This window comes from Balaenoptera ricei, chromosome 2 (assembly GCF_028023285.1).
Source record: "Balaenoptera ricei isolate mBalRic1 chromosome 2, mBalRic1.hap2, whole genome shotgun sequence".
NCBI lineage: Eukaryota > Metazoa > Chordata > Mammalia > Artiodactyla > Balaenopteridae > Balaenoptera > Balaenoptera ricei.
Genome location: NC_082640.1, coordinates 30,075,103 through 30,096,275, shown reverse-complemented (window position 1 = coordinate 30,096,275; position 21,173 = coordinate 30,075,103). Strand labels below are relative to the sequence as shown.

Genomic DNA, 21,173 nt, shown 5'->3' with positions numbered 1-21,173 from the left:
GGTTTTGTGGGGGAGGGGTGATGGGTAAGAACGGGATGAACGTAGCCTTTGGTCACTCCTTGTGTGGTCATCAGGCATCAGAACTCTTTCTGTATTGGGGGAAGTCCTCCACTTTTGGAACCTGGTTGGAGACAAAGCCTCTGTCCCTCTGCAGTAACTAAAGACATCTGCCACTCTCCTGCTCAGCTTTCCTGGAAGCCAGCCTGTGGATTACCAGCCTGCCAGGTAGCTGCCTCTATCCACAGCAAGAGGAAGCACAAATGTTCTTGCCCTTGGCGGCGGACGCGTCTGCGACACCACCCGGCAACCTTTTAAGTTACCAAAGAAGGTTTCTGCTGCCTACAAATTAGAGCCCTGACCGATATACAGGTAATTGAGAATACAGGTCCCATGACCTCAAATGTTAATTTTCATTATCTGGGACAACATACATCAGCAGGAGAGGATGTGGAAGTTCTGTGGATGTGACAAATTCCCTGGAGCATGGGAAAACCCCAGAGGCGCCTCACTTATGTTCACTTCCCTTGTCTAAAAGCAGTGTTGGGAGAAAATGAATTGGGGGCTCAAATGAATGAGTCTTATTATAACTATTAATTTTATCTTGAGAATTACTTAAGATCTACGTCACCCTGAGCCTTCCACTTTTTTTTTCTTTTCAACAATCAATGACTCTACTTCTCATCATCAGGGTGGCTGTATTTCTTTCATTGTGTGAGTTTCAAGATTTAAGGTTTAAGACCTTAAGGTTTCAAGATTTAAGACCATAACTGTTAATACTGATTTAATTCCACACAGCTATTTATAATAAAGCTTTCCTCAGATAAATTAATCGTTATTTTTCTATATAATAAAGATCAAAGTTTCTGTTTAAAGTGGCTTAAAAGTTTTTTCCTAATAAAACAAAAATTGAGACTTCTTTTGGAAAGCAGAAGACCTCATTTTCCCCTCCCTTCTTCAGCTGGTGAGGAGGATGCTGATTTTTGTTACCATGAACTAAATTTCTAAATCTAATACATCCAAAGACCTTTCAAGCTTATACTTTTGAAAAGAGTAATTGTGGATGAAGCACAACATCTCTTTTGATGCAGGTTAATAAACAAGTGGCACTTCCTAACAGAACTAAGGAAATTTATGTTAAAGCCAATCTCACAAGTCGTAATTTGATCTTTCTAATGCCCACTTTTGTCATAAGTTCAATAAATCAAAAGTGCTTTAAAGTCATTTTTACAGATAAATATTCTGGGAAATGTCATTCCTAAGTATAACAAATGGCTCATACTTCTAAATTTCTTTCTTCTGCAGAGTCTAAAATACTCTGCAGAAATCAGCGTCATGTAAAACCAGAGTCATCCACACTGAATTTTATGAGTCCATTCTTTTGCCATTGAACTACGTCAAAAGGACAATTGCAAAATAATTAATGTGTCAATTCCTGCCTCAAAATGATAAATGGGTAAACAAGTCACTTGGTTTCTAAGATATAGAAGCCGAAACAACAGCATCACAGAAATTATGACTGTCTCAATTTTCTGTTATTCTACTTTTGTGATTGCCTCATATGTAAATTTTTTAAATTGCTCATTTGCGTACTTGACAATGATGTATTTGTCAATTTTCATGATTTTCTCTCATATTACAAGAAACTAGGGTTTCATGTCACAGCCCATGAAAGCAGGCATTGCGGAGTCCCTTTGTGGTGGCCCTGACTCTGTTCCTAGAACAGCATCTAGCACACAGATGCACGTCTTCTGAGCTGCTTGATTTAGGTCACACGGAAATAGGGGGTCTGATTTAAAATGTTCCAGGAAAGCAGTCAAAAACCGAAGGCAGGATATCCTGCCTGTATACAGTTCAATTTTGTAAACAGTTTACAAGGCTGTTATTTCACTTGGATAATAAACCACATGGAATTGGCACCTGATAAAATTGCAAAATGTGAGATTTCTTTAACATGTTGCTCTGTTTAGATGACACAGTCAGTAGCAATGCCAGTTCTGTTTCCGGCAGCTGTTTTTATTTCCCTGCTTTGTCAGGAAAGCTCACTTAACTTAACTTCTCTGAGCCTCAGTTTCTCTCCTCTTAAAACGGAATGACCGAGCTTGCTCTCTGTGAGTTGTAGGAAGCTCTAGCCAGATGCTGCCTGGAATTGAATGGTGTGACACATTTGTGAGAGAATGTTTTTTTTTTTTTTTTTCTTTTTTGGGCATGAATGTCTTTTTCCTGAAGGTGCAGGCCCTGGAACTACTGTTTGAGATGAAAATGCTGCTGGAAGCTTGAAGAGCAGCAAACCTTTGATTTTCATTTCATTTCATTTCACTTAATTTCATTTCATGATAACTTACAAATGATGCTGTGAGTTTTTACCTGATGAAGATTCACATGAGCTCATTTCAGAGAAATTTCAGGACTGCTATGTACTTACTTCCTTCAGGAGGCTTGAGGCTAACAAAAAACACGCTGAATTTCTCAAATGTGAAGCATATTTGCAGTCAGAGGAGTCGACACCCAGTACTTTCACAAAATTCAGTCTCAGGAAGTGACTGTGTGACTATGTGAGTCATGTACTGGGTTCTCTAAGACAGTTTTTCACAGAGCAGGGGGATGCAAGTTGTTTATGTACATAATTGTGAACTATGGCAGACAGCATTAAGTGGAAGGGATGACCTGCCATGGGAATTCAGAGGAAGGAAAGTATTCCTAGCTGGAGGAATTGAAACATGACACCTGGAAAGAGAAGCAGGCTTTTGCCACATGAAGAAGGTGGAAGCCCATTTCAGGCAGAGAACAGCCTGAGTCGCGGCATCAGGAAGTAAAAGCATGAAAGACTCTACGGTAGAGAATGTCATTTAGCATAAAATTGTACAAAGGGGAGAGAGATGCTCGGGCTGGATCGGTCGGCGTGCCATTGATGAAGTAAACACAAGCCCTGATTTATCTCACATAAGTTCAGAACCTCGTGCATCAGATGCGTCTCATTCTGCAGTCACAGCACCCTGCCCGCTGCACAGCCCAGCCTCCCCAAGGCCAGGGGGCACTTCTGGAAGGGGACCCACAGATGCTAAAATTGTGGTCCCCAGCGAGCGCAGCTTGTAAACCCCACATGGCTCGGTTGAGGCTCCATTCCTCGTCTGGACAGCGTCCTTCGCGTCCCTACCCACGTACCTCGTGGAGATGGAGACCTGCCCTCCTCCTGCAGGGCTGCCCTCTACCTGAGCACTCGGGGTCCAGTCGAGGGCCCTGAGGAAGGACGACAGGCGATCCAGCTGAGAAAACATGTCCTCAAACAACAACAAATCAACTGAAAACAAATACGCCCACTCACTGATTTCACATATATTGGTAATCCTTGTGTTCCATAAGGAAAATGGTGTAAACTTTTCAATGTCTTTAAACGTTTAGGACGGGTTTGGAATTTAGGAACTATCTTAGCATTTTTTTGATTTTTTTTACATCAAGGGAGTAATGGTGCTTATCTCTGGGTATGACTTATGAATGTTATTTATTTATTGGCTAGTCTGTATTTTCTGATTTTGCTTCCTAAAATAAATATTTTTTGTAAAAATAATCTATAAAAAACTCATAACTTTTCAGGTTGTTTTCCTTATTTCTTTGTCTAAACATTCTTAAAAATTCAGTTTTAGTATATTTAACATCTTTATTAGGCATTTATTATGTGTCAGGCCCTGAAGAAACACAATGGGAACAAGAGACATGGGACTTCTGCCCTCAGACCTCAAGCTATGCCTGCTCTGTTTGCTTGGGACCATAATCACATATTTTTTAATTTTTGCAAAAATTAATAGAAAACAAACATTTCCACTAACCAGCCCTGCCTCAAGGCTTCTGCACTTGATGCTGCCTTTGCCCAAATTTTTATATGTTCACCTCAGAGGGCACTTTGCTGAAATGTCACCTCATAGAGAGGCCTTTCTTGGCTACCCCTCCTAAAATTGCCTCCTGTGTGTCTCCTTTACCTTCTTACTTTATCTTTACTAAGAATATTTTATTCACTTACTGAAAAAATCATCTGTGTTTACTGTCCATCTGGTTCCATGAGGGCCAGAACCGTGTCTTGCACTCATCTGAGTAAACTCTGACTTAGGCTGACACGAGCTACTCACAGGATGGAGTGTCACCGAGAGACACCATGTGTGCGGTTACGGGTTCTGCTCGCAGCCTGCTGGGTCCTGCCTCCCCAATGCCAGAAAACTCCGTAATCCCGACGCACACCTGGCCCCGGGGTTGGCAAGGATAGACAGTCTGCATTCCTTAGTATGATACACTTAATTTATTTGATTTATCTCTACTATCAGACACATTGATATTTTCAGCTATTTTCTAATACTGACCATTCAGAAAAAGAAAAACTAACTGAAAATTAGTTGCAAGTAAAGCACCCAAGTAGAAAAACTTAAAATGTACAAAAACACTTAAAGATGCTGTCAACATTCCAAAACAGCACCATGACCCGTGATTGGGGATGTCAGCTCTGATGTGGGCATCATACTGACGGAACTGTTTTCTAGAAAAAGAATATTTATTCTTTTTATTAGGAGTATAGAACTTAATTTATTCAACATTCTGACAACACACATTTATTAAATATTTACAAAGCACCAGGTACGGTTCTAGGTGCTAAGGACACAGGAATGATGGAGCTCGTATTTTAGGCCACAGAGGTGGCGAACACCTGTGTGCCAACTTCATTCTCGGCTTCTTACCCTTATTTTCTGTCACCTCTATCTTTTCAATTATTTTTAGTGTATTTTACTTTCCCTACTTAATCTATTGCTTCCCTATAAAACTTCTTAAAACATTTTGGATCAAGTAGATGGAAATAAATGAAAAATAAAGAGGTAAATAACCGTAAGTGCTCTATTTCTAGTATCTACAAAGTTTTAATTCTATATAATAAAGTGTAGTAGAACTTGCTTTGTTGCCTGTATGAAGTGGACAAATGCTAAGTGATATTATGTTAATATGGGATCTATTCTATGCCCTTCTCCCTTCATCTGCCAACATTCTGAGAGAGAGAGAAAGAAGAAGAAATACTATGGCCAAGAGCCTGTCTCTCACGGATCCCTGATTTTTTCCCCACTACTTGCAGAAGGGAAGCATTACATCATCCTATGGCTGAATTTATTTAAGAAGTGGATTTCTGTATTTCTCATTTCTCCTCATGGAATAGATGGCTAGAAACATTTAAGCAGAACAGATCAAGGTGAATAGGAAAAGAAAACTTCAATATTTAAAGAACTAGTTTGGCAAGATAAATCCAATTCTTCAGATTACCTCTTAGAAAAGGGAATTAATTTCAATCACAGAACAAGGTTCAACTGACTCTTGAGAGGACCCTGGTAGTTATAAATTTTTTAAAATGGAGCTAATTCAAAGAGAAGGAAGACAGAGGCAAAGGAACACCAATGAAAATCAGACCAGCTTCCTGTAGCTAATTTTTCTGAAGCGAGCTCAGCAGACTGGTCACATGGGGAGAGCCCTTCCTCTCCAAAGTCCACGCTGAGTCCAGATACTGAGAGCACTGGCCGGGAGACAGCTGACCAGGAGCTTCCCGAGGTCTCCCAAGGGGAACCGTAAGCAGCATCTCTGGGTCGTAAATGGGAGAGACAGTGAGTGTGCAGGGAGGGGAGATCAGGAGCCAGCTTGTGTCCTCTGTCCTCCACTCCAGCACCTGCTGTGAGCAAAGTTCTTGTCCTTTTAATATGTTCCAGGAACAAAGCCTGCAGCTGAGCCCTGGGCTGGCTTGTTTTGGATGAGGCTGCCCAAAGGGCACTGGGAACAGATTCCCATACGACTTTCCTTTCCTTCATGGACTAGATCTCATGTTAAGAGTTCAGAGACGGAAAGGAATAGTGAAGATGGTCTGAAGTGGGCTAATGAAGAGAAAGAAAGAAAACAAGCATTTTTTTTTTGCCACATACAATGCAAGGCTATCTTACGAGGGCAGCCTCACTTACAGCTCTGCCTTAGAAATGCAGCCAAAAGTATATACTTCAATGTCATCACAGCCGCAAATTCATGAATCTGCTTCATGTCCTGGAATTCTTCCTACAGAAATTACTGTCTGCATACAAGAGACTAAGTACTTCAAGAGACAGGATTTCTTGCCACAGTGAAACATTTGTTTAGTATCTCATCTTTAAAGAGCCTGACTTCACAGGTCTTGACAAACTGCTACTCGTGTTACAAAACTTAAAATGTCCCAGGACAGAATAAGCCTGTGAATGCTAGTTATGAATAATGGTTACTGACAAATGCAGACTATAATTAAAAACAAAACAAAACAAACAAACAAAAAGTGTATACCAACCACATGCATTTGACTGAAAGATACCTTCTAAATGTGGGTAAGCATCAGCAGGGGAAATGGTGTTGAGCAGTGTGGCGCTGTATGCCTGTCTTTAAAAGTCACTCTCTGACTCACGCACTTACTGGCATCAAGGAAACTCACCTGCAAGCAAATCGCCAGGTTCACTCTACAGCCAAACGAGGTGCTAACGGCCCGTGGATGGAGGCCCAGGTCTTTAAACAGTTTTGAGAATGACTGGGTGAGTGCTATTCGGGGCCGTTCTTCTGCCACCACTACACAGGTCCGCACGCGGGACAAGTCCAGTCCTCGTGCCTAGAAATAATGACAGCAGTAGGAGGTCAGCCTTGCCAGTGTTAGGGGTGTGACCTGCAGGCTCCTTACCCAGATCTGTACAACAACAGAAACTCCACGCAGATATTCATGCATTAATGTGTCTGCGCCATTAACCAAAATGGTGTAGAACATATGTGTAAATAAAAAAAGTCCATATCGGTAATCAAGGATGCCATTACAAACATATTTTAAATAATTCAAGAAGCATAATGAGGAGAAAAGTTGAAGAAAAACAAGGTGTGGATAAAATAATTAAAGGACAGGGTTTGGGGAAGAACAGAAGCACTTGTATACACTCCTGCCAGCATGGATACACAGGAACATCCATCGGAGAGAAATGAGAAACCTGCTTTTAATATAGGAATGGAAAATGAAAACATCTGGGCAGCTTCTTAAACACAGCTCTCCTTTCATGTCCTGAGACGTAAAAGGTCCCAGATAAACTGTCACAAGGAAGCACAGCTCAGTTCTGCCCAAATCCCATCAAGTGAACGAAATGGCAACACCCCGGGCAGGAAATGAAGTGCCTTAAAAGCACAACACTCCCAAGTGGAGTCGAGGAAGAGCAAAACGCGCAACGGGAGTGGCAATGAAACAGGAAGCGAGGGAGCGACAGGGTCTCCATCCCCACACGGGACAGTTGCCAGGGCCATCAGCGTCCTGGAGAGCTGACAAGGGCACCTGAGCTGAGGAGGGACACAAGTCAAGATAATGACAATCTTCCAAACGTGCAGTTACACAGGGAAAATTAAGTCCGGGTAACACGAATGACCCTCGACACATGCATGTTTTGGGAGGCAATGTACCCTGGGCTTTGAGATGGTGCTCCTGGAGCCACAGATTCAAAATTTGGCTTCAAAGCTTACTAAATGTAAGAACTTGGAGAAGGTGCTTAATTTCTCTGTAACCTAAGTTTCCTCATCTTTAAAATGGAGACAATAATGGATCTATTTCAGAGAACTACTGAAAAGGTTAAATTAATCAATATGTAAAGTGCTTAGAAATCACTTATTATTTCATTTGGTTATTTATAAATGCACCTATAGGTAAAGTTCATGAAACGTACTCAATCATTCTATAGCATAATACAGGTGGACATGAATAATAATTATGTTTTATAAATGTCCTTTCCTGTATAAACATATAACTTCAAGTAATATTTATTTATGTAGCTTAATATCAGAATTATCTTGCATTTTGCTTTCTTGTTCAAGCTTAATGCACTAGGTCTGCATAGGAAAACAAAATTCAGAAGAGAGAAATATATTGCTTTACTAATGGCAAGCGTATAGATAATTTGTATGTGTACATACATACACACAAATATAATCTGTGTATATAACTATATACACACACTCACACATATCTGAGCATATAAACAGTGAATAGTTGGAATATTAACCAAAACAGGTCATATGATTATTCTCTCCTAGTTACTTGAATAAGGACTACATAATTTACTATGAAAATATGTCTATCAAAAAGTCCTTGGCTTAAATGAAGGGAAATGTTGTTATTGTCACATAGTGGTAATTGAATATTAAAAAATAAAACCAAGCCACTGTTCACTGGATTGTAAAAATGAATTTTGGTTAGGACCCAGATCTACCAATCAGGGTCCTCAAGGAAAACGAAATGAGTGGCTAAATTTAGACATATGACTCGAACCCCAGCAATGGAATAAAACTAACTGCACTCAAGAACTGAATCCACCAACAAATCAAAAGGCAATTCACGACCCTCCAAATAGCCCTAACAGAATTAAAGACATCAATAACATACACTCTGACCTCTAACTCTGGCAGTGGGAAAATATCCATGTTATAAAACAAGGTTTTCACGTGAAAACAACTTCGTCAACCTCAGGTGACAGCAGACCGTATGTCGGCTTTTCTGAAGGATCATTTAGCCTCACCACACCTACTCCACACCCTCTGACACTGATGCTTTCCCAGGACGCTGGCAAGTGTCCCCCAGGCACTCTGAGGGCTGCTTACCTTGAGGGATTCTGTCTGCGAGCCCAGCCCCTTGGTACACAGTTCCATCACTGAGTAGGAGCAAAATGTATCCCGGACTTTGTACTGACTCACGGCAAGCAGCCACAAGGCAGGGTTGGTCTCCAGCTCTGCAGGCGGGATGAGGATGGACTGGTGCCCGGAATACACGCTGCACAGAGAGATGGGAGGGCTCAGTGAGGATGGAGAAGGGGGGACCAGCCAGCCTCTGAGAAACACCTACTGTCCATTTGCAAGAGGGGACAGTCACACCAACTCTACTCTCCGGTATTTGTAAATATAAAACAAAAGCGTGTTTACAAAAACATTCCGAAAAATACAAAAGAACTATGGGATTATGATCTGCAGTTACTGCCATTTTGAGCACTCACTGAAAGATCTCAAAGCTCTCTGATGCTGTTAGGTTTTTCTCAAAACTGCTATATTCACAGAATGGACTCTCACAGTGGGAAACACAGGACTGAATTTTGGTAAAAAGGTCTGGAAGTTCCGAACAGGAGTTAGCAAACTAGATGCTGCCTGGTTTTGTAAATAAAGTTTTATTGGGACACGGCCCTCAGTCCTTGCAGTACCATCTGCAGTGGCTTTCACACCAACGGGCAGAGCTGAGAGTTGCGACAGAGACCATGGAGCCTGAATATTTACTAAACAGCCACTTGAGGAAAAGCGTGCCCAACCCTGGTTCAGAAAACTGACATCCAGAGTAAATAAAAGGAAACTAAGACAATTAGAAGAATTAGGATTATAATTTTATTTCAGAATGATCCAATCAGATTACCAAACAGAACTAAGGAAAATACAATCATTCTCTAATTTTACCTTTACGCTAGAGAGCACGGGGAGAGAAACAAGAGGCTACATATTTTGTTTCACCATTAATTAATGGGGCAAGTGTGATTTTAAAATAATGAAGTATTTGCCAAACTACATTTTCAATGGTATTAATTTTGTTTGGTTTATGGCTACAAATCAATATTATTAAATATCATATGCTATAACAGAACATCCTTGATAAACTACCTTCTAAGATTTAAGTAAAAGAGATTTTCTTTTTTTTTAAATTGAAGTATAGTTGATTTACAATGTTGTGTTAGTTTCAGGTGTACAGCACAGTGATTCAGTTATACACACATACATATATATTATATATTCTTTTTCAGATTATTTTCCCTTATAGGTTATTACAAAATATTGAGTATAGCTCCCTGTGCTATACAGTAGGTCCTTCCTTGTTGGCTATCTATTTTATATATATAGTAGTGTGTATATGTTAATCCCTCTCCCCACCACTTTCCCCTTGGGTAACCATAAGTTTGTTTTCTATGTCTGTGGGTCTATTTCTGTTTTGTAAATAAGTTCATTTGTATCTTTTTTTTTTTTAAGATTCCACATGTAAGTGATACCATATGGTATTTGTTTCTCCCTGGCTTACTTCACTTAGTATGATAATCTCTAGGTCCATCCATGTTGCTGCAAATGGCATCATTTCATTCTTTTTTATAGCTGAGTAATATTCCATTGTATATGTATGTGTGTGTGTGTGTGTGTGTGTGTGTGTGTGTGTGTATATATATATATATATATATATATATATATATATATATATATATATATACCACATCTTCTTTATCCATTCATCTGTTGATGGACATTTAGGTTGCTTCCATGTCTTTGTAAATTTTCATGCTACTGTAAATAGTGCTGCAATGAACACTGGGGTGCATGCATCTTTTAAAATTAAGAGTTTTCGCCAGATAGATGTCCAGGAGTGGGATTGCAGGATCATGCAGTAATTCTATTTTTAGTTTTTTAAGGAACCTCCACACTGTTTTCCATAGTGGCTGCACCAATTTACATTCCCATCAACAGTGTAGGAGGGTTCCTTTTTCTCCACACCCTCTCCAGCATTTATTATTTGTAGACTTTTTGATGATGGCCATTCTGACTGGTATGAAGTGATACCTCATTGCAGTTTTGGTTTGCATTTCTCTAATAATTAGTAAAGTTGAGCATCTTTGAATGTGCCTGTTGGCCATCTGTATGTTTTCTCTGGAGAAATGTCTTCCTAGATCTTCTGCCCATTTTTAGATTGGGTTGTTTGTTTTTTTGATATTGAGCTACATGCACTGTTTGTATATTTTGGAGATTAATCCTTTGTTGGCTGCATCATTTGCAAATATTTTCTCGAAGTCCGTAGGTTGTCTTTTTGTTTTGTTTATGATTTCCTTTGCTGTGCCAAAGCTTAAGTTTAATTAAGTCCCATTCATTTATTTTTATTTCCATTACTCTAGGAGATGGATCCAAAAAGATATTGCTGAGATTTATGTCAGTGTTCTGCCTATGTTTTCCTCTAGGAGTTTTATAGTATCCAGTTTACATTTAGGTCTTTAATCCACTTTATTTTTGTGTATGGTGTTAAAGAATGTTCTAATTTCATCCTTTTACATGTAGCTGTCAAGTTTTCCCAGCACCACTTACTTTTTAAAAATTTATTTATTTTATTTTTGGCTGCGTTGGGTCTTCGTTGCTGCGCGCGGGCTTTCTCTAGTTGTGGTGAGCGGGGGCTACTCTTCGTTGTGGTGCACGGGCTTCTCATTGTGGTGGCTTCTCTTGTTGCAGAGCATAGGCTCTAGGCACACAGGTTTCGGTAGTTGTGGCATACAGCTTCAGTAGTTGTGGCTCGCGGGATCTAGAGTGCAGGCTCAGTAGTTGTGGTGCACGGGCTTAGTTGCTCCACACCATGTGGGATCTTCCCGGACCAGGGCTTGAACCCGTGTCCCCTGCATTGGCAGGCAGATTCTTAACCACTGCGCCACCAGGGAAGCCCCCCAGCACCACTTATTGAAGAGACTGTCTTTTCTCCATTGTTATTCTTGCCTCCTTTGTTGTAGATTAATTAACCATAGGTGCATGGGTTTATCGCTGGACTTTCTATCTTGTTCCACTGATCCGTATTTCTGTTTTTGTGCCAGAACCATACTGTTCTGATGACCGTAGCTTTGTAGTATAGTCTGAGGTCAGGAGGCCTGATTCCTCTGGCTCCATTCTACTTTCTCAAGATAGCTTTGACTATTTGGGGTCTTTTGTGTTTCCATACAAATTAAAAAATTTTTTGTTCTAGTTCTGTGAAAAATGCCATTGGTAATTTGATAGGGATTGCACTGAATCTGTAGATTGTCTTGGGTAGTATAGTCATTTTAACAATATTGATTCTTCCCATCCAAGAACATGGTATATCTTTCCATCTATTTGTGTCCTCTTCAATTTCTTTCATCAGCATCTTACAGTTTTCAGAGTATAGGTTTTCTGCCTCCTTAGGTAGGTTTATTCCTAAGTATCTTATTCTGCTTGATGTGGTGGTAAATGGGGTTGTTTCCTTAATTTCTCTTTCTGCTCTTCTGCTGTTAATGTATAGAAATGCAACAAATTTCTCTATTAATTTTGTATCCTTCCAATTTACTGAATTAATTGACGAGCTCTAGTAGTAGCAAACCTAATCCAACAACATATTAGAAGGATCATACACCACGATCAAGTGAAATTTATCCCAGGGATGCAAGGATTTTTCAATATTTGCAAGTCAGTGTGGTATACCACATTAACAAATTGAAGAATAAAAACCATATGATCATCTCAATAGATGCCAAAAAAGCTTTTCATAAAATTCAACATCTATTTATGAGAAAAACTCTCCAGAAAGTGGGCATGGAGGAAACATACCTCAATATAATAAAGGCCATATATGACAAACCCACAGCTAACATACTCAACAGTGAAGAGCTGAAAGCATTTCCTCTAAGATCACGAACAAGGCAAGGATGCCCACTCTCACCACTTTTATTCAACACAGTTTTGGAAATCCTAGTCACAGCAATCAGAAAAGAAAAAGAAATAAAAGGAATCCAAATTGGAGAAGAAGAAGTAAAACTGTCACTGTTTGCAGATGACATGATACTATACAGAGACATTCCTAAAGATGCTACCAAATGGTTTTTTTTGGTCTTAGTTTTAAAAGTCTTATTGTGGTAAAATATGCATAAGATTTACCATTCAACCATTTAAAAATGACACTCCAGTGGCATTAATTAAGTTTACAATGTTGTGCAACCATTACCACTATTTATGTCCAGAATTTTTCACCATTCCAAACAGAAGCTCTGTACCTAACCCATCACCACTTCCACCTCCCAGGGCCTGGTAACCTCTAACCTACTTTCTGTTTCTGAATGGCTTATTCCAGATATTTCGTTTTAAGTGAAATCACGCAATATTTGTCCTCTTCTCCCTGGATTATTTCACTTAGCATATTGCCTTCAACATTCTTCCATGTTGTAGCATGTGTCTTCAAGGCTGAATAACATCCCACTGTTATGGATGGACCACATTTTATTTGTTCATTCATCCATCGATGGATGCTTGGGTGGTTTCTACCTTTTGGCTACTGTGAATAATGCTGCTATGAATAGCATGTACAAGTATCTGTTTAAGTCCCTGTTTTCAATTCTTTTGGGTATGTACCCCAAAGTGGAATTGCTAGACCTCATGGTAATTCTATGTTTAATTTTCCGAGGAACTGCCAAACTGTTTCCCAAAGGCTGCACAATTTTACATTCCTATCAGCAAGGTACGAAGATTCCAGTTTCTCCAAGTTCTCCCCAATACTTGTTATTTTCCATTTTTTTTTAGTATAGCCATCCCAGTGGGTGTGAAGTGGTACCTCATGGTGGTTTTGACTTGCCTTTCCCTAATGACTCATGATGTTGAGCACCTTTTCATGTGCTTATTGGCCATTTGTATGTTTTCTTTGGAGGAACGCCTAATCAAGTCCTTTGCCCATTTTAAAAATGCAATTGGCTTTCATTATATCACTGATTGAGGAATCTTAAGCCCTCTGTCTGTTGAAAACAAAGATTCAAAAGTGTGAAAGTTACCCAATAGTGAATAGTTCATCATTAGAGCTGTATTCACACACACACACAATGTTTTACGATACGGCATTGTAATGCTGCACTGGTTTTTCTTTTGTGTTATTACTTGAAGTTAATGCGTAAGCCAGGAATGTTAATTAATCTGATCTCCTCTAAAGGAATATCAGAATAAGTAAAAGAAGACATTGCCACTTTATTTCAACAATTCTATGCCAGTCAGGATTCATTGCACAGGCTGTATTAAATCTACTCAAGCATCTCAGAGCACACTCAAATGCCACAGTTATTGTAGAACAACAGAAGTTTCATTTAAACCAATGTCTCCTTTTAAAGGACACTGCTTCTTCAAGGGAGGAGTAAATAATGAGCTCAGAGGAAACACCCCCGTGAGCTGAAGGTTCCACCCACCTTCCCTAGACCACCCTGGGGATCTCAGCTGAGCAAGTGAAAATCACAAGCAAGAACTTTAAAAAGAAGGTTCTTAGACTAAGTCTGTCATGTACAAATAACTGACATGCTCTTTGGACGTATTAGAATAAGCACCATTTAAAGAACCTGTTTTTGCTTCATAAAAAAGCCTTAGCCTGATGAGGTGGGTTGGGTGTGCCCCTCGGATGTCCCTTCAGAAAGGAACAAGCCTGTGATATGGTGCTGGGGTGGGGGGAGCTCAGGAAGCTCCCGGTGGTGCCGGTTGCCCTGTCCAGTCCTCTGGCCGCCTTTTTACTTGGACAGGTATGACCCCGACAAAAAGCTCTCCTACTCCCAACTCCAGCTCATGACGGCTTTCAGAGGACCTTTCCTGTTTGTAATGGAAACACTGGCTCTCAGGGATCACACACTCCCAATGTGGAGCACTAGGAAGAACGGTCTTTTTAAGGAATGAAAGTGATTTGTTGGCAGATGTGTTCTAACTTGGCTTCTAAAGACGGATTCCACAAAACTTAAATCCAAGACACACGGTTAAAAACTTCCCATTTTTAATATTAAAAGAAGAAAGCGGGATATGGAATCACATACAAACTACGATTATAGCTGTGAAGAAGGGCAAGAGCACAGGAACAAACACAGCAGGATACTAATGGGGGCTAGGGTAGGGCAGAGGGACCCCTGGCGTTTCTCTGCCCATTTGTCAGTTCTTAGGGCACTCATTCATTTCCATAGAATATGACCCATAAACACGTTCAAACACACACACACTTCTATCCTGGAATACCTCTATCACACATTTCTTATCAGGATAACAAAATACTACAAGTTGGTGATTGCTTTAGATTCTCCTATTGTAGTTTAATACATCAAAACATCAGACAACCAACAACCAATGTGTGGGGATAAAATGTAGGTGTTATTCTAGGAAGGATATTTGATAATCAGGTGGGAATTTTTCCGGTGGTGGCTTTTGGATTTTTTGAATTTTACTTAATCCTTCTGAGCAAGGAAATCTGATAATGAACAGAGCCCTCTGTATTTAAAGAATTAAATGAAACTCAGAATAGAATAAGAACTGGTTCCAAGTTGAGTTTAGATGAACTTTAAAGAGCTCTGAGGATGTGCTGACTGCTCTCAGTAACCAGGAGAAAGGATTATTATGCCCAGAACTTTCCTTTGAAAGTTTTCAAATATTTCCTTTGAATTCCTGCTGATGTGAAAGTTTTGTTATGCACAAAACATGCAAAACTGCACATTCCAGTGGAGCCCTGTGGAAAAGTATAAAAATTATTTCTATAGTCAATATACAAAAATCAATAAGATCCCATTCCAATAATTATAACACTCAACATTCTGTCAATTTTTCTTTAGGATTTGCCCTTGGGAAATTGATTTAGGCCTTTAAAGATCACTTTACAGTGTGGCTATTTAAGAGATCAAACAGCACGACAATATATCTGCATTACAATACTGACACCTTGGTCAAACAACTACTTACTGCAAGTAGCATCTATCCACCAACACTTCTGTACAAATTTAGCTGAGCCCTTGCAGTTTGTGAAAACACGCTTTCATCTGGAAGTCCTTGCAGCCAACACTGTGGTGCTTTAAAAATCAGAGTTTCCATCTGGTTGAGAATCCGACATGTTTTGTTTTCTCACTTCTGAACCAACAACCTTCCAAGAATACACACTGGGGGGTCTGAAGTCGAGCCAAACACCTCCTCGGCTCCCGCAGCGCATCAGGGCTGCTCCCCTCACACCCGGAGGTCCTGCGGGCTGTTCCTGAGCCCTTGTCTTCTTTCCAGGAGCCATGAGAGCTAAGGGAGACCCCTGCCCCTGAGGCCACCGACACAAGTGGCAGCCACCCGCACGGGCGACTTGTTGGACACCGGTGTTTTGTGCCACAGGCACCGTTGCACCCGCTGCCCTTTGCAACGCAGCGCTCAAGGATCAGCCCCCACACCACGTCTGGCATGGCCTTGAATTAGAGCTTTCTTTGTAGCTCATGTACCAACTCCAATGAGAAGCCTCAAGGCAACACTAAGCAGGAAGAAATAAAAATAACGGAAAATTTACCTCTGCTGAATGGATATTAAAAGGACAATCTTGGCCAAAAATAGGATCATACACCAGGTAACAGCCCAAGATCTAACACCCTCGCACATCATGCACCATGTAAATCGTTAATTATCCACTAGGAAACATGCCTTTTGCCTCTTTGAAAAGTGATGGTGCACAGTTTTCCGTTAGCACCAAATGTTATTCAACCCATTCGTGAATCTGGGTCAGCGAGACCACCTTAATTAGATTCCCCTGCATGATTTTTATTCCAGCTCAAATTTACACCACTTCTCTGACACTGAGGACTTTTACATTTTCTGGCAGGTACCAAACACAGTTAATGACATTGGAGCCCCATGTCTTAGGGAATCAAAATGCAGGTAAAAACCTTATGATGATCCACTTAATTATGACAATCTACCCATATTGTTCCTAGCATTTTCCTTTTACATGCTATCATAATGAGACCAGAAATGAAGAAAAAGAAATACAAATCACCCACTGCTAGCTTTCTCAAGAATATACACCAGGATAAATGACTTGCTTGATCAGACTGCTAGCACATGAAAGGGTAGGGTCCAGTGTGGAGTTCAAGGCTAGAGAATATAAGCATACTTGTGAAAATTAAACATAGTTTTTCACCTCTGTCCTCATTCCTATAAGTAGAAGGCAACATTAAGAAAAAGGTTATTAAATCCTAGTAGAGGACAAACAGAAAACCTGATTCACCAATTTTCTACTTGCCCTTTTTTTTGCTCAATCCAATGAAAGTCGATTTGTTGTTTCATTTATTAACCAACACTGATTTCTTGGCACTGGCTATAAATACTTTCCTACTTAATAGCAGGTTGCTTATAGGGAAGAAGATTATTTCCTGTGAATTTCTGGAACCTGAACTATTCTAGTTTAGATCTTAACTTCAAAAAGAACAAAACAATTTAAAAAACATTTTGGGAATATTTTCTCTCAGTCTCTGGCCTGCTCCCATTCTCTCGACAGTATCTTTTGCAGAGCAGAGATGATTAATTTTAATAAAGTCAGCCTATCAATTATTTCTTTCATGCATCATGCCTTTGGTGGTGTATCTAAAAGTCATCAACAAACCCAAGATCATCTAGATATTCTCCTAAGTTATCTTCTAGGAGTTTTATAGTTTTATGTTTCACATTTAGGTCTATGATCTATTTTGAGCTAACTTTTGTGAAGGCTGTTAACACCTGTGTCTAGATTCTTTTTTTTTTTGGCCTGTGGATGTCCAGTTATTCCAGCACCATTTGTTGAAAAGACCACGTTGTTCCATTGTATCATTGTATTGCCTTTGCACTTTTGTCAAAGATCGACGGACTATACTTACGTGGGTCTATTTCTGGGTTCTCCACAATACCAAGAGTGAACCCTGATGTAAATTATAGACTCCGGTATGATAATGTGTCAAAGGTAGGTTCCTAGTTTGTAAAAAATGTACCACTCTGGTGGGAGATGCTGATAACAGGGGAAGCTGTGCACGTGGGGGTGGGGTGTGCATGGGAAATCTTTGTACCTTCCACTCAATTTTGCTGTGAGCCTAACAATACTCTGAAAAATAAAATCTAGATAAAAAAACAAAAATAAAAAATGTCTGAACAGGAGAGAGAGAGAAAAAAAGACATTTTGGTAACTAATATAAATTTGTACATTTGTAATTCAATGATTTCAGATTATTAACTTGATAAAACATACAAAGAATTGATAACTCTCACAATTTGGGCACCCTGAGCAAGGCAACCACACAACTCACGACAACACATGTCACCCTGTGGTGTCACGTGGGTGAGCCTCCTGAACTGGCAGGGTAGGGTCTGTACCATGCACTTCAGTTACTCCAAGGAAAGCTGTTTTCCTTTTTAAAAAAGTTTTACTTAGGTATAATTTGCATATCATAAATCCATCCATTTGCAGTATAGAATTAAAAGAACTTTGACAGTTTTGCAGAGTGTATAATTATCACCACAATGCAGTTCTAGAACATTTCCATCACCCTAAAGGCATGCCTTGTATTCATTTGTAGTCAATCCTGTTTTCAGCTCTAGCCCCAGTTAATCATTATTCTACTTTCTGTCTCTATAGATTTGCCCTTTCTGAACATTTCCAACAAATGGTATCATATGATACAATCATATAATAAGTGGTCTTTTGAGTCTGGCTTCTTTCAGACTTGGCATATGTTTTTGAAGTTTATCCAGCCTGGGGAGAATTTTCATCTTAACAATACTGAATTTCCTAATCCATGAATACCAACTGTCTGACGTGCTTTTTAAAAAAGGTCCAGTTTTTTAAGCAAGTCCATTGGGATCTGTTTCTATAATGGATTTCAGAACAAAGAGGTTTACAGCTGTTATGGATTTATTTTTAGTGCTGCAGGGGTCATAGCTGATTTTGTGACTTCTGAATGAATTTGCAGGTAAGACATTAAGCGAAGGGTCACCGCCACCCTCTCTGTACAATTCCTCTAGAGAGTCCCATTGCTGCTGGTGACATGCAGCAAGGACTCACTCCAACCAGCACTTTCTCTGTGGATTTCACGGGGCTTGGCTGGGTGAGCCTGCAGAAGTAGAAGGCACTTTTGCCAAGTAACAAGAGACAGTTGCCTATAAAGCTGTAGTTCAGAATAGGTTTCCTTCTCAGCTAGCCAGATATGTCTAAAGTCACTTTGGCCCTACTGTTGGAGTGGTATATTCTGAACTATTTTCCAAGAAAAAATTACACACAATGCTATTGCATTCTGAATTGAGGCAAAAATCATTAAAATATTTCAACTGTTCAATTATATTTGCTTTCTCAAAAAGTTTAATTGTGGTGATTAGAATGATAGTGTTTTTAAAAAATATGTAATTGGATTTAGTCCAATTTAACCCAATTGAATATTATAAATGCATTAAAATAATTGTTTTAGGAGAATGTTTAAAGATGAGAAAATGTCTACTATTATGAAAAAAGAAGGCAATTAGAAGCAATTTCCCACTGTAGCATCTCAGTTTTATAAATATATTAATGTACATTTACAAAATTGTATGTGTACTTAAAGGTTTATGGGTGAAACGGTATGTTTTTTGGTGTTTGCTTTAAAATGCCCATATGGAAAAGGGACAGAAATAATCAGAAGGCTGGATGAAACCGAACTGGCAAAATAAGATCCACGTGAAGCTGGTTGTTGGGCCCTGGTGTTTGTTACAGTGTTCTTTATACACTTAAACATATACACTTGTATATGTTTGAAAAAGTTAATAATAAAAAATAGTACTACATTAGAAATACACATTAGAAAATAAACTCTGTAAGACTATATGCTAAATATATATATATAGTATATATGCTAAATATATATATATAGTATATATGCTAAAATGCTACTAGCGAGTATTTGCTGGTATCACTGGGTAGTATACTTATGGATGGCTTAATTTTCTTCTTTATATTATTTTGTATTTTCTAAAGTTTCTACAATGAACATCTATGTACAATTAGAGAAAAATGCCAATAAACATTCATCCTCTCCACTAATACTTGTTGGCAGCTGCCAGGAGCTGGGCCCGGGGGCTGCCAGCTGTGGAGTGGGGGCCACGCCGGGGAGGGGAGGGGAGGGGAGGGGAGGGAAGCCTGTGGAGCTTCCTTCCGGCCTCCCGCAGCTGAAGTCAGGGAGAAGCCTGAGGAGGAAAGAGCCTGGATGCCCCCGGTGAACACAATTCCAGGCCTGGGACACCTGCGAAGATTCAGAGGCATAAGAAGCAAGCCCACGGCCTGGGAGTCGCCTGGAAAACGGATTCCCAACAGACAGCTTCTGAGAATGGCCCCAGATTCTATCTCTGTTGGTTTCAGCAAACTTTATGGAGACTAATTTTTCAGATGCTGGAGAGAGTGGCTACCAGGGCAGGTGTCCCTGTGGCACCCAGAGCTGGGCTGAGGAGGAGCCGCACCCTGCAGGCGGCCCCCTCCCGTTAGCAGTTCTCGCAAGTGGTCTGAAAATGTGTGATAATTTACTTACTTATATCGTAAAGGTGCAAAGACGAAACTCACCTACAGAGGCACCACAGGACAAACCCAAGTCCACAGTAAGGGTCCAGGCAGATGGCCACTTCTCTAGAGGGGTAGAGCTCACACTGCAGCTTAATAGAACGGCAGAAGGCACTGGTGGCTGCGTGAGACATCTGCAAGACAGCAAGGTCGCGTTAAGTGCACGGAGCCTGAGCCCATCCTAAGGACTCCTGTAACAGAACAAGGACGCATGAAATGCATGGGACCTGACATCTGATGCCCAAGAGTGGTTTTATAACAGAGAACAATCGTAGCCAAGCTTTGGTTTTGTTAGGAGAGAGCAGCCTGCTGATCTCATTAGTCTTCCCATTTTCGAGAGTAAACCACAAGCAAAACTTCCTCGTTCCCCAGGACTTAGTAACTGTGGCCCGTGAAGTCAGGCCGTCTTGCATCTGAACGGCGGGTTTGACTGCGATCCCCACTGCAGCCCTGTACTTGTGACTCCTCACATCTCCTCTCCAGGCAGCGACGACACCTGACTTGTGATTCATCTCCAGGCCCAACACCACACCTGTCGTGCAACAGGGGGACCAGCAAAGCACACTGGATGCACGACTCCTGTCTCAATGATCAGGAAATGTGGCTCAGAAGGTGACACACATTTGTGCAGTAAGACATGCTCGTCATTTGACGGCAGCCTAAATCCAATCTCAGTGCAGCTACAGTAAAGAGCTTCGCCAAAGTCAGCAACCAGTCCCACGACAGTCAGTATGGAATGTGAATTCTTTTAAAGTACTGGAAATTATATCTAGTAACATCAATTTTCTCACAGAAGCTTTCTAGCCAAAGAAATCTAAGAGGAAAAGGAAAGTAAAAGCAGCCCAGAAAACTTTACCAAGTTCGTGGTCTTAAATATGTCTCAAGTTACCGTGGAGTGCATGTCACCCAGAGCTGAACTGTAAAAGGGACCAGTGCAGAGCACTGTAATATTCAGGAAAGTCCAGTCAAATGCCTGGGAAAAGCATTCATTAGCCACTCCAGGGAAAGAGAGGAGAGAAACCAGGAG

General features: G+C 40.3%; 1 protein-coding gene across 6 annotated transcripts in view; it reads right to left on the bottom strand.

Moving 5' to 3' along the window:
* Positions 1 to 21,173, bottom strand: part of DIP2C (disco interacting protein 2 homolog C) — a 369,992-nt gene that overhangs the window by 27,116 nt on the left and 321,703 nt on the right. For 3 of the 6 annotated variants that reach the window (XM_059912245.1, XM_059912248.1, XM_059912250.1), the window contains 4 exons: positions 20,150 to 20,280; positions 8,659 to 8,827; positions 6,470 to 6,640; positions 3,163 to 3,237 (listed from right to left, as the gene is read on the bottom strand). In XM_059912245.1, the coding sequence (XP_059768228.1) occupies positions 3,163 to 3,237; positions 6,470 to 6,640; positions 8,659 to 8,827; positions 20,150 to 20,280 (546 nt within the window). The remainder of the gene's footprint in view (positions 1 to 3,162; positions 3,238 to 6,469; positions 6,641 to 8,658; positions 8,828 to 20,149; positions 20,281 to 21,173) is intronic. The other 3 variants (XM_059912246.1, XM_059912247.1, XM_059912251.1) reach the window with 1 other exon arrangement.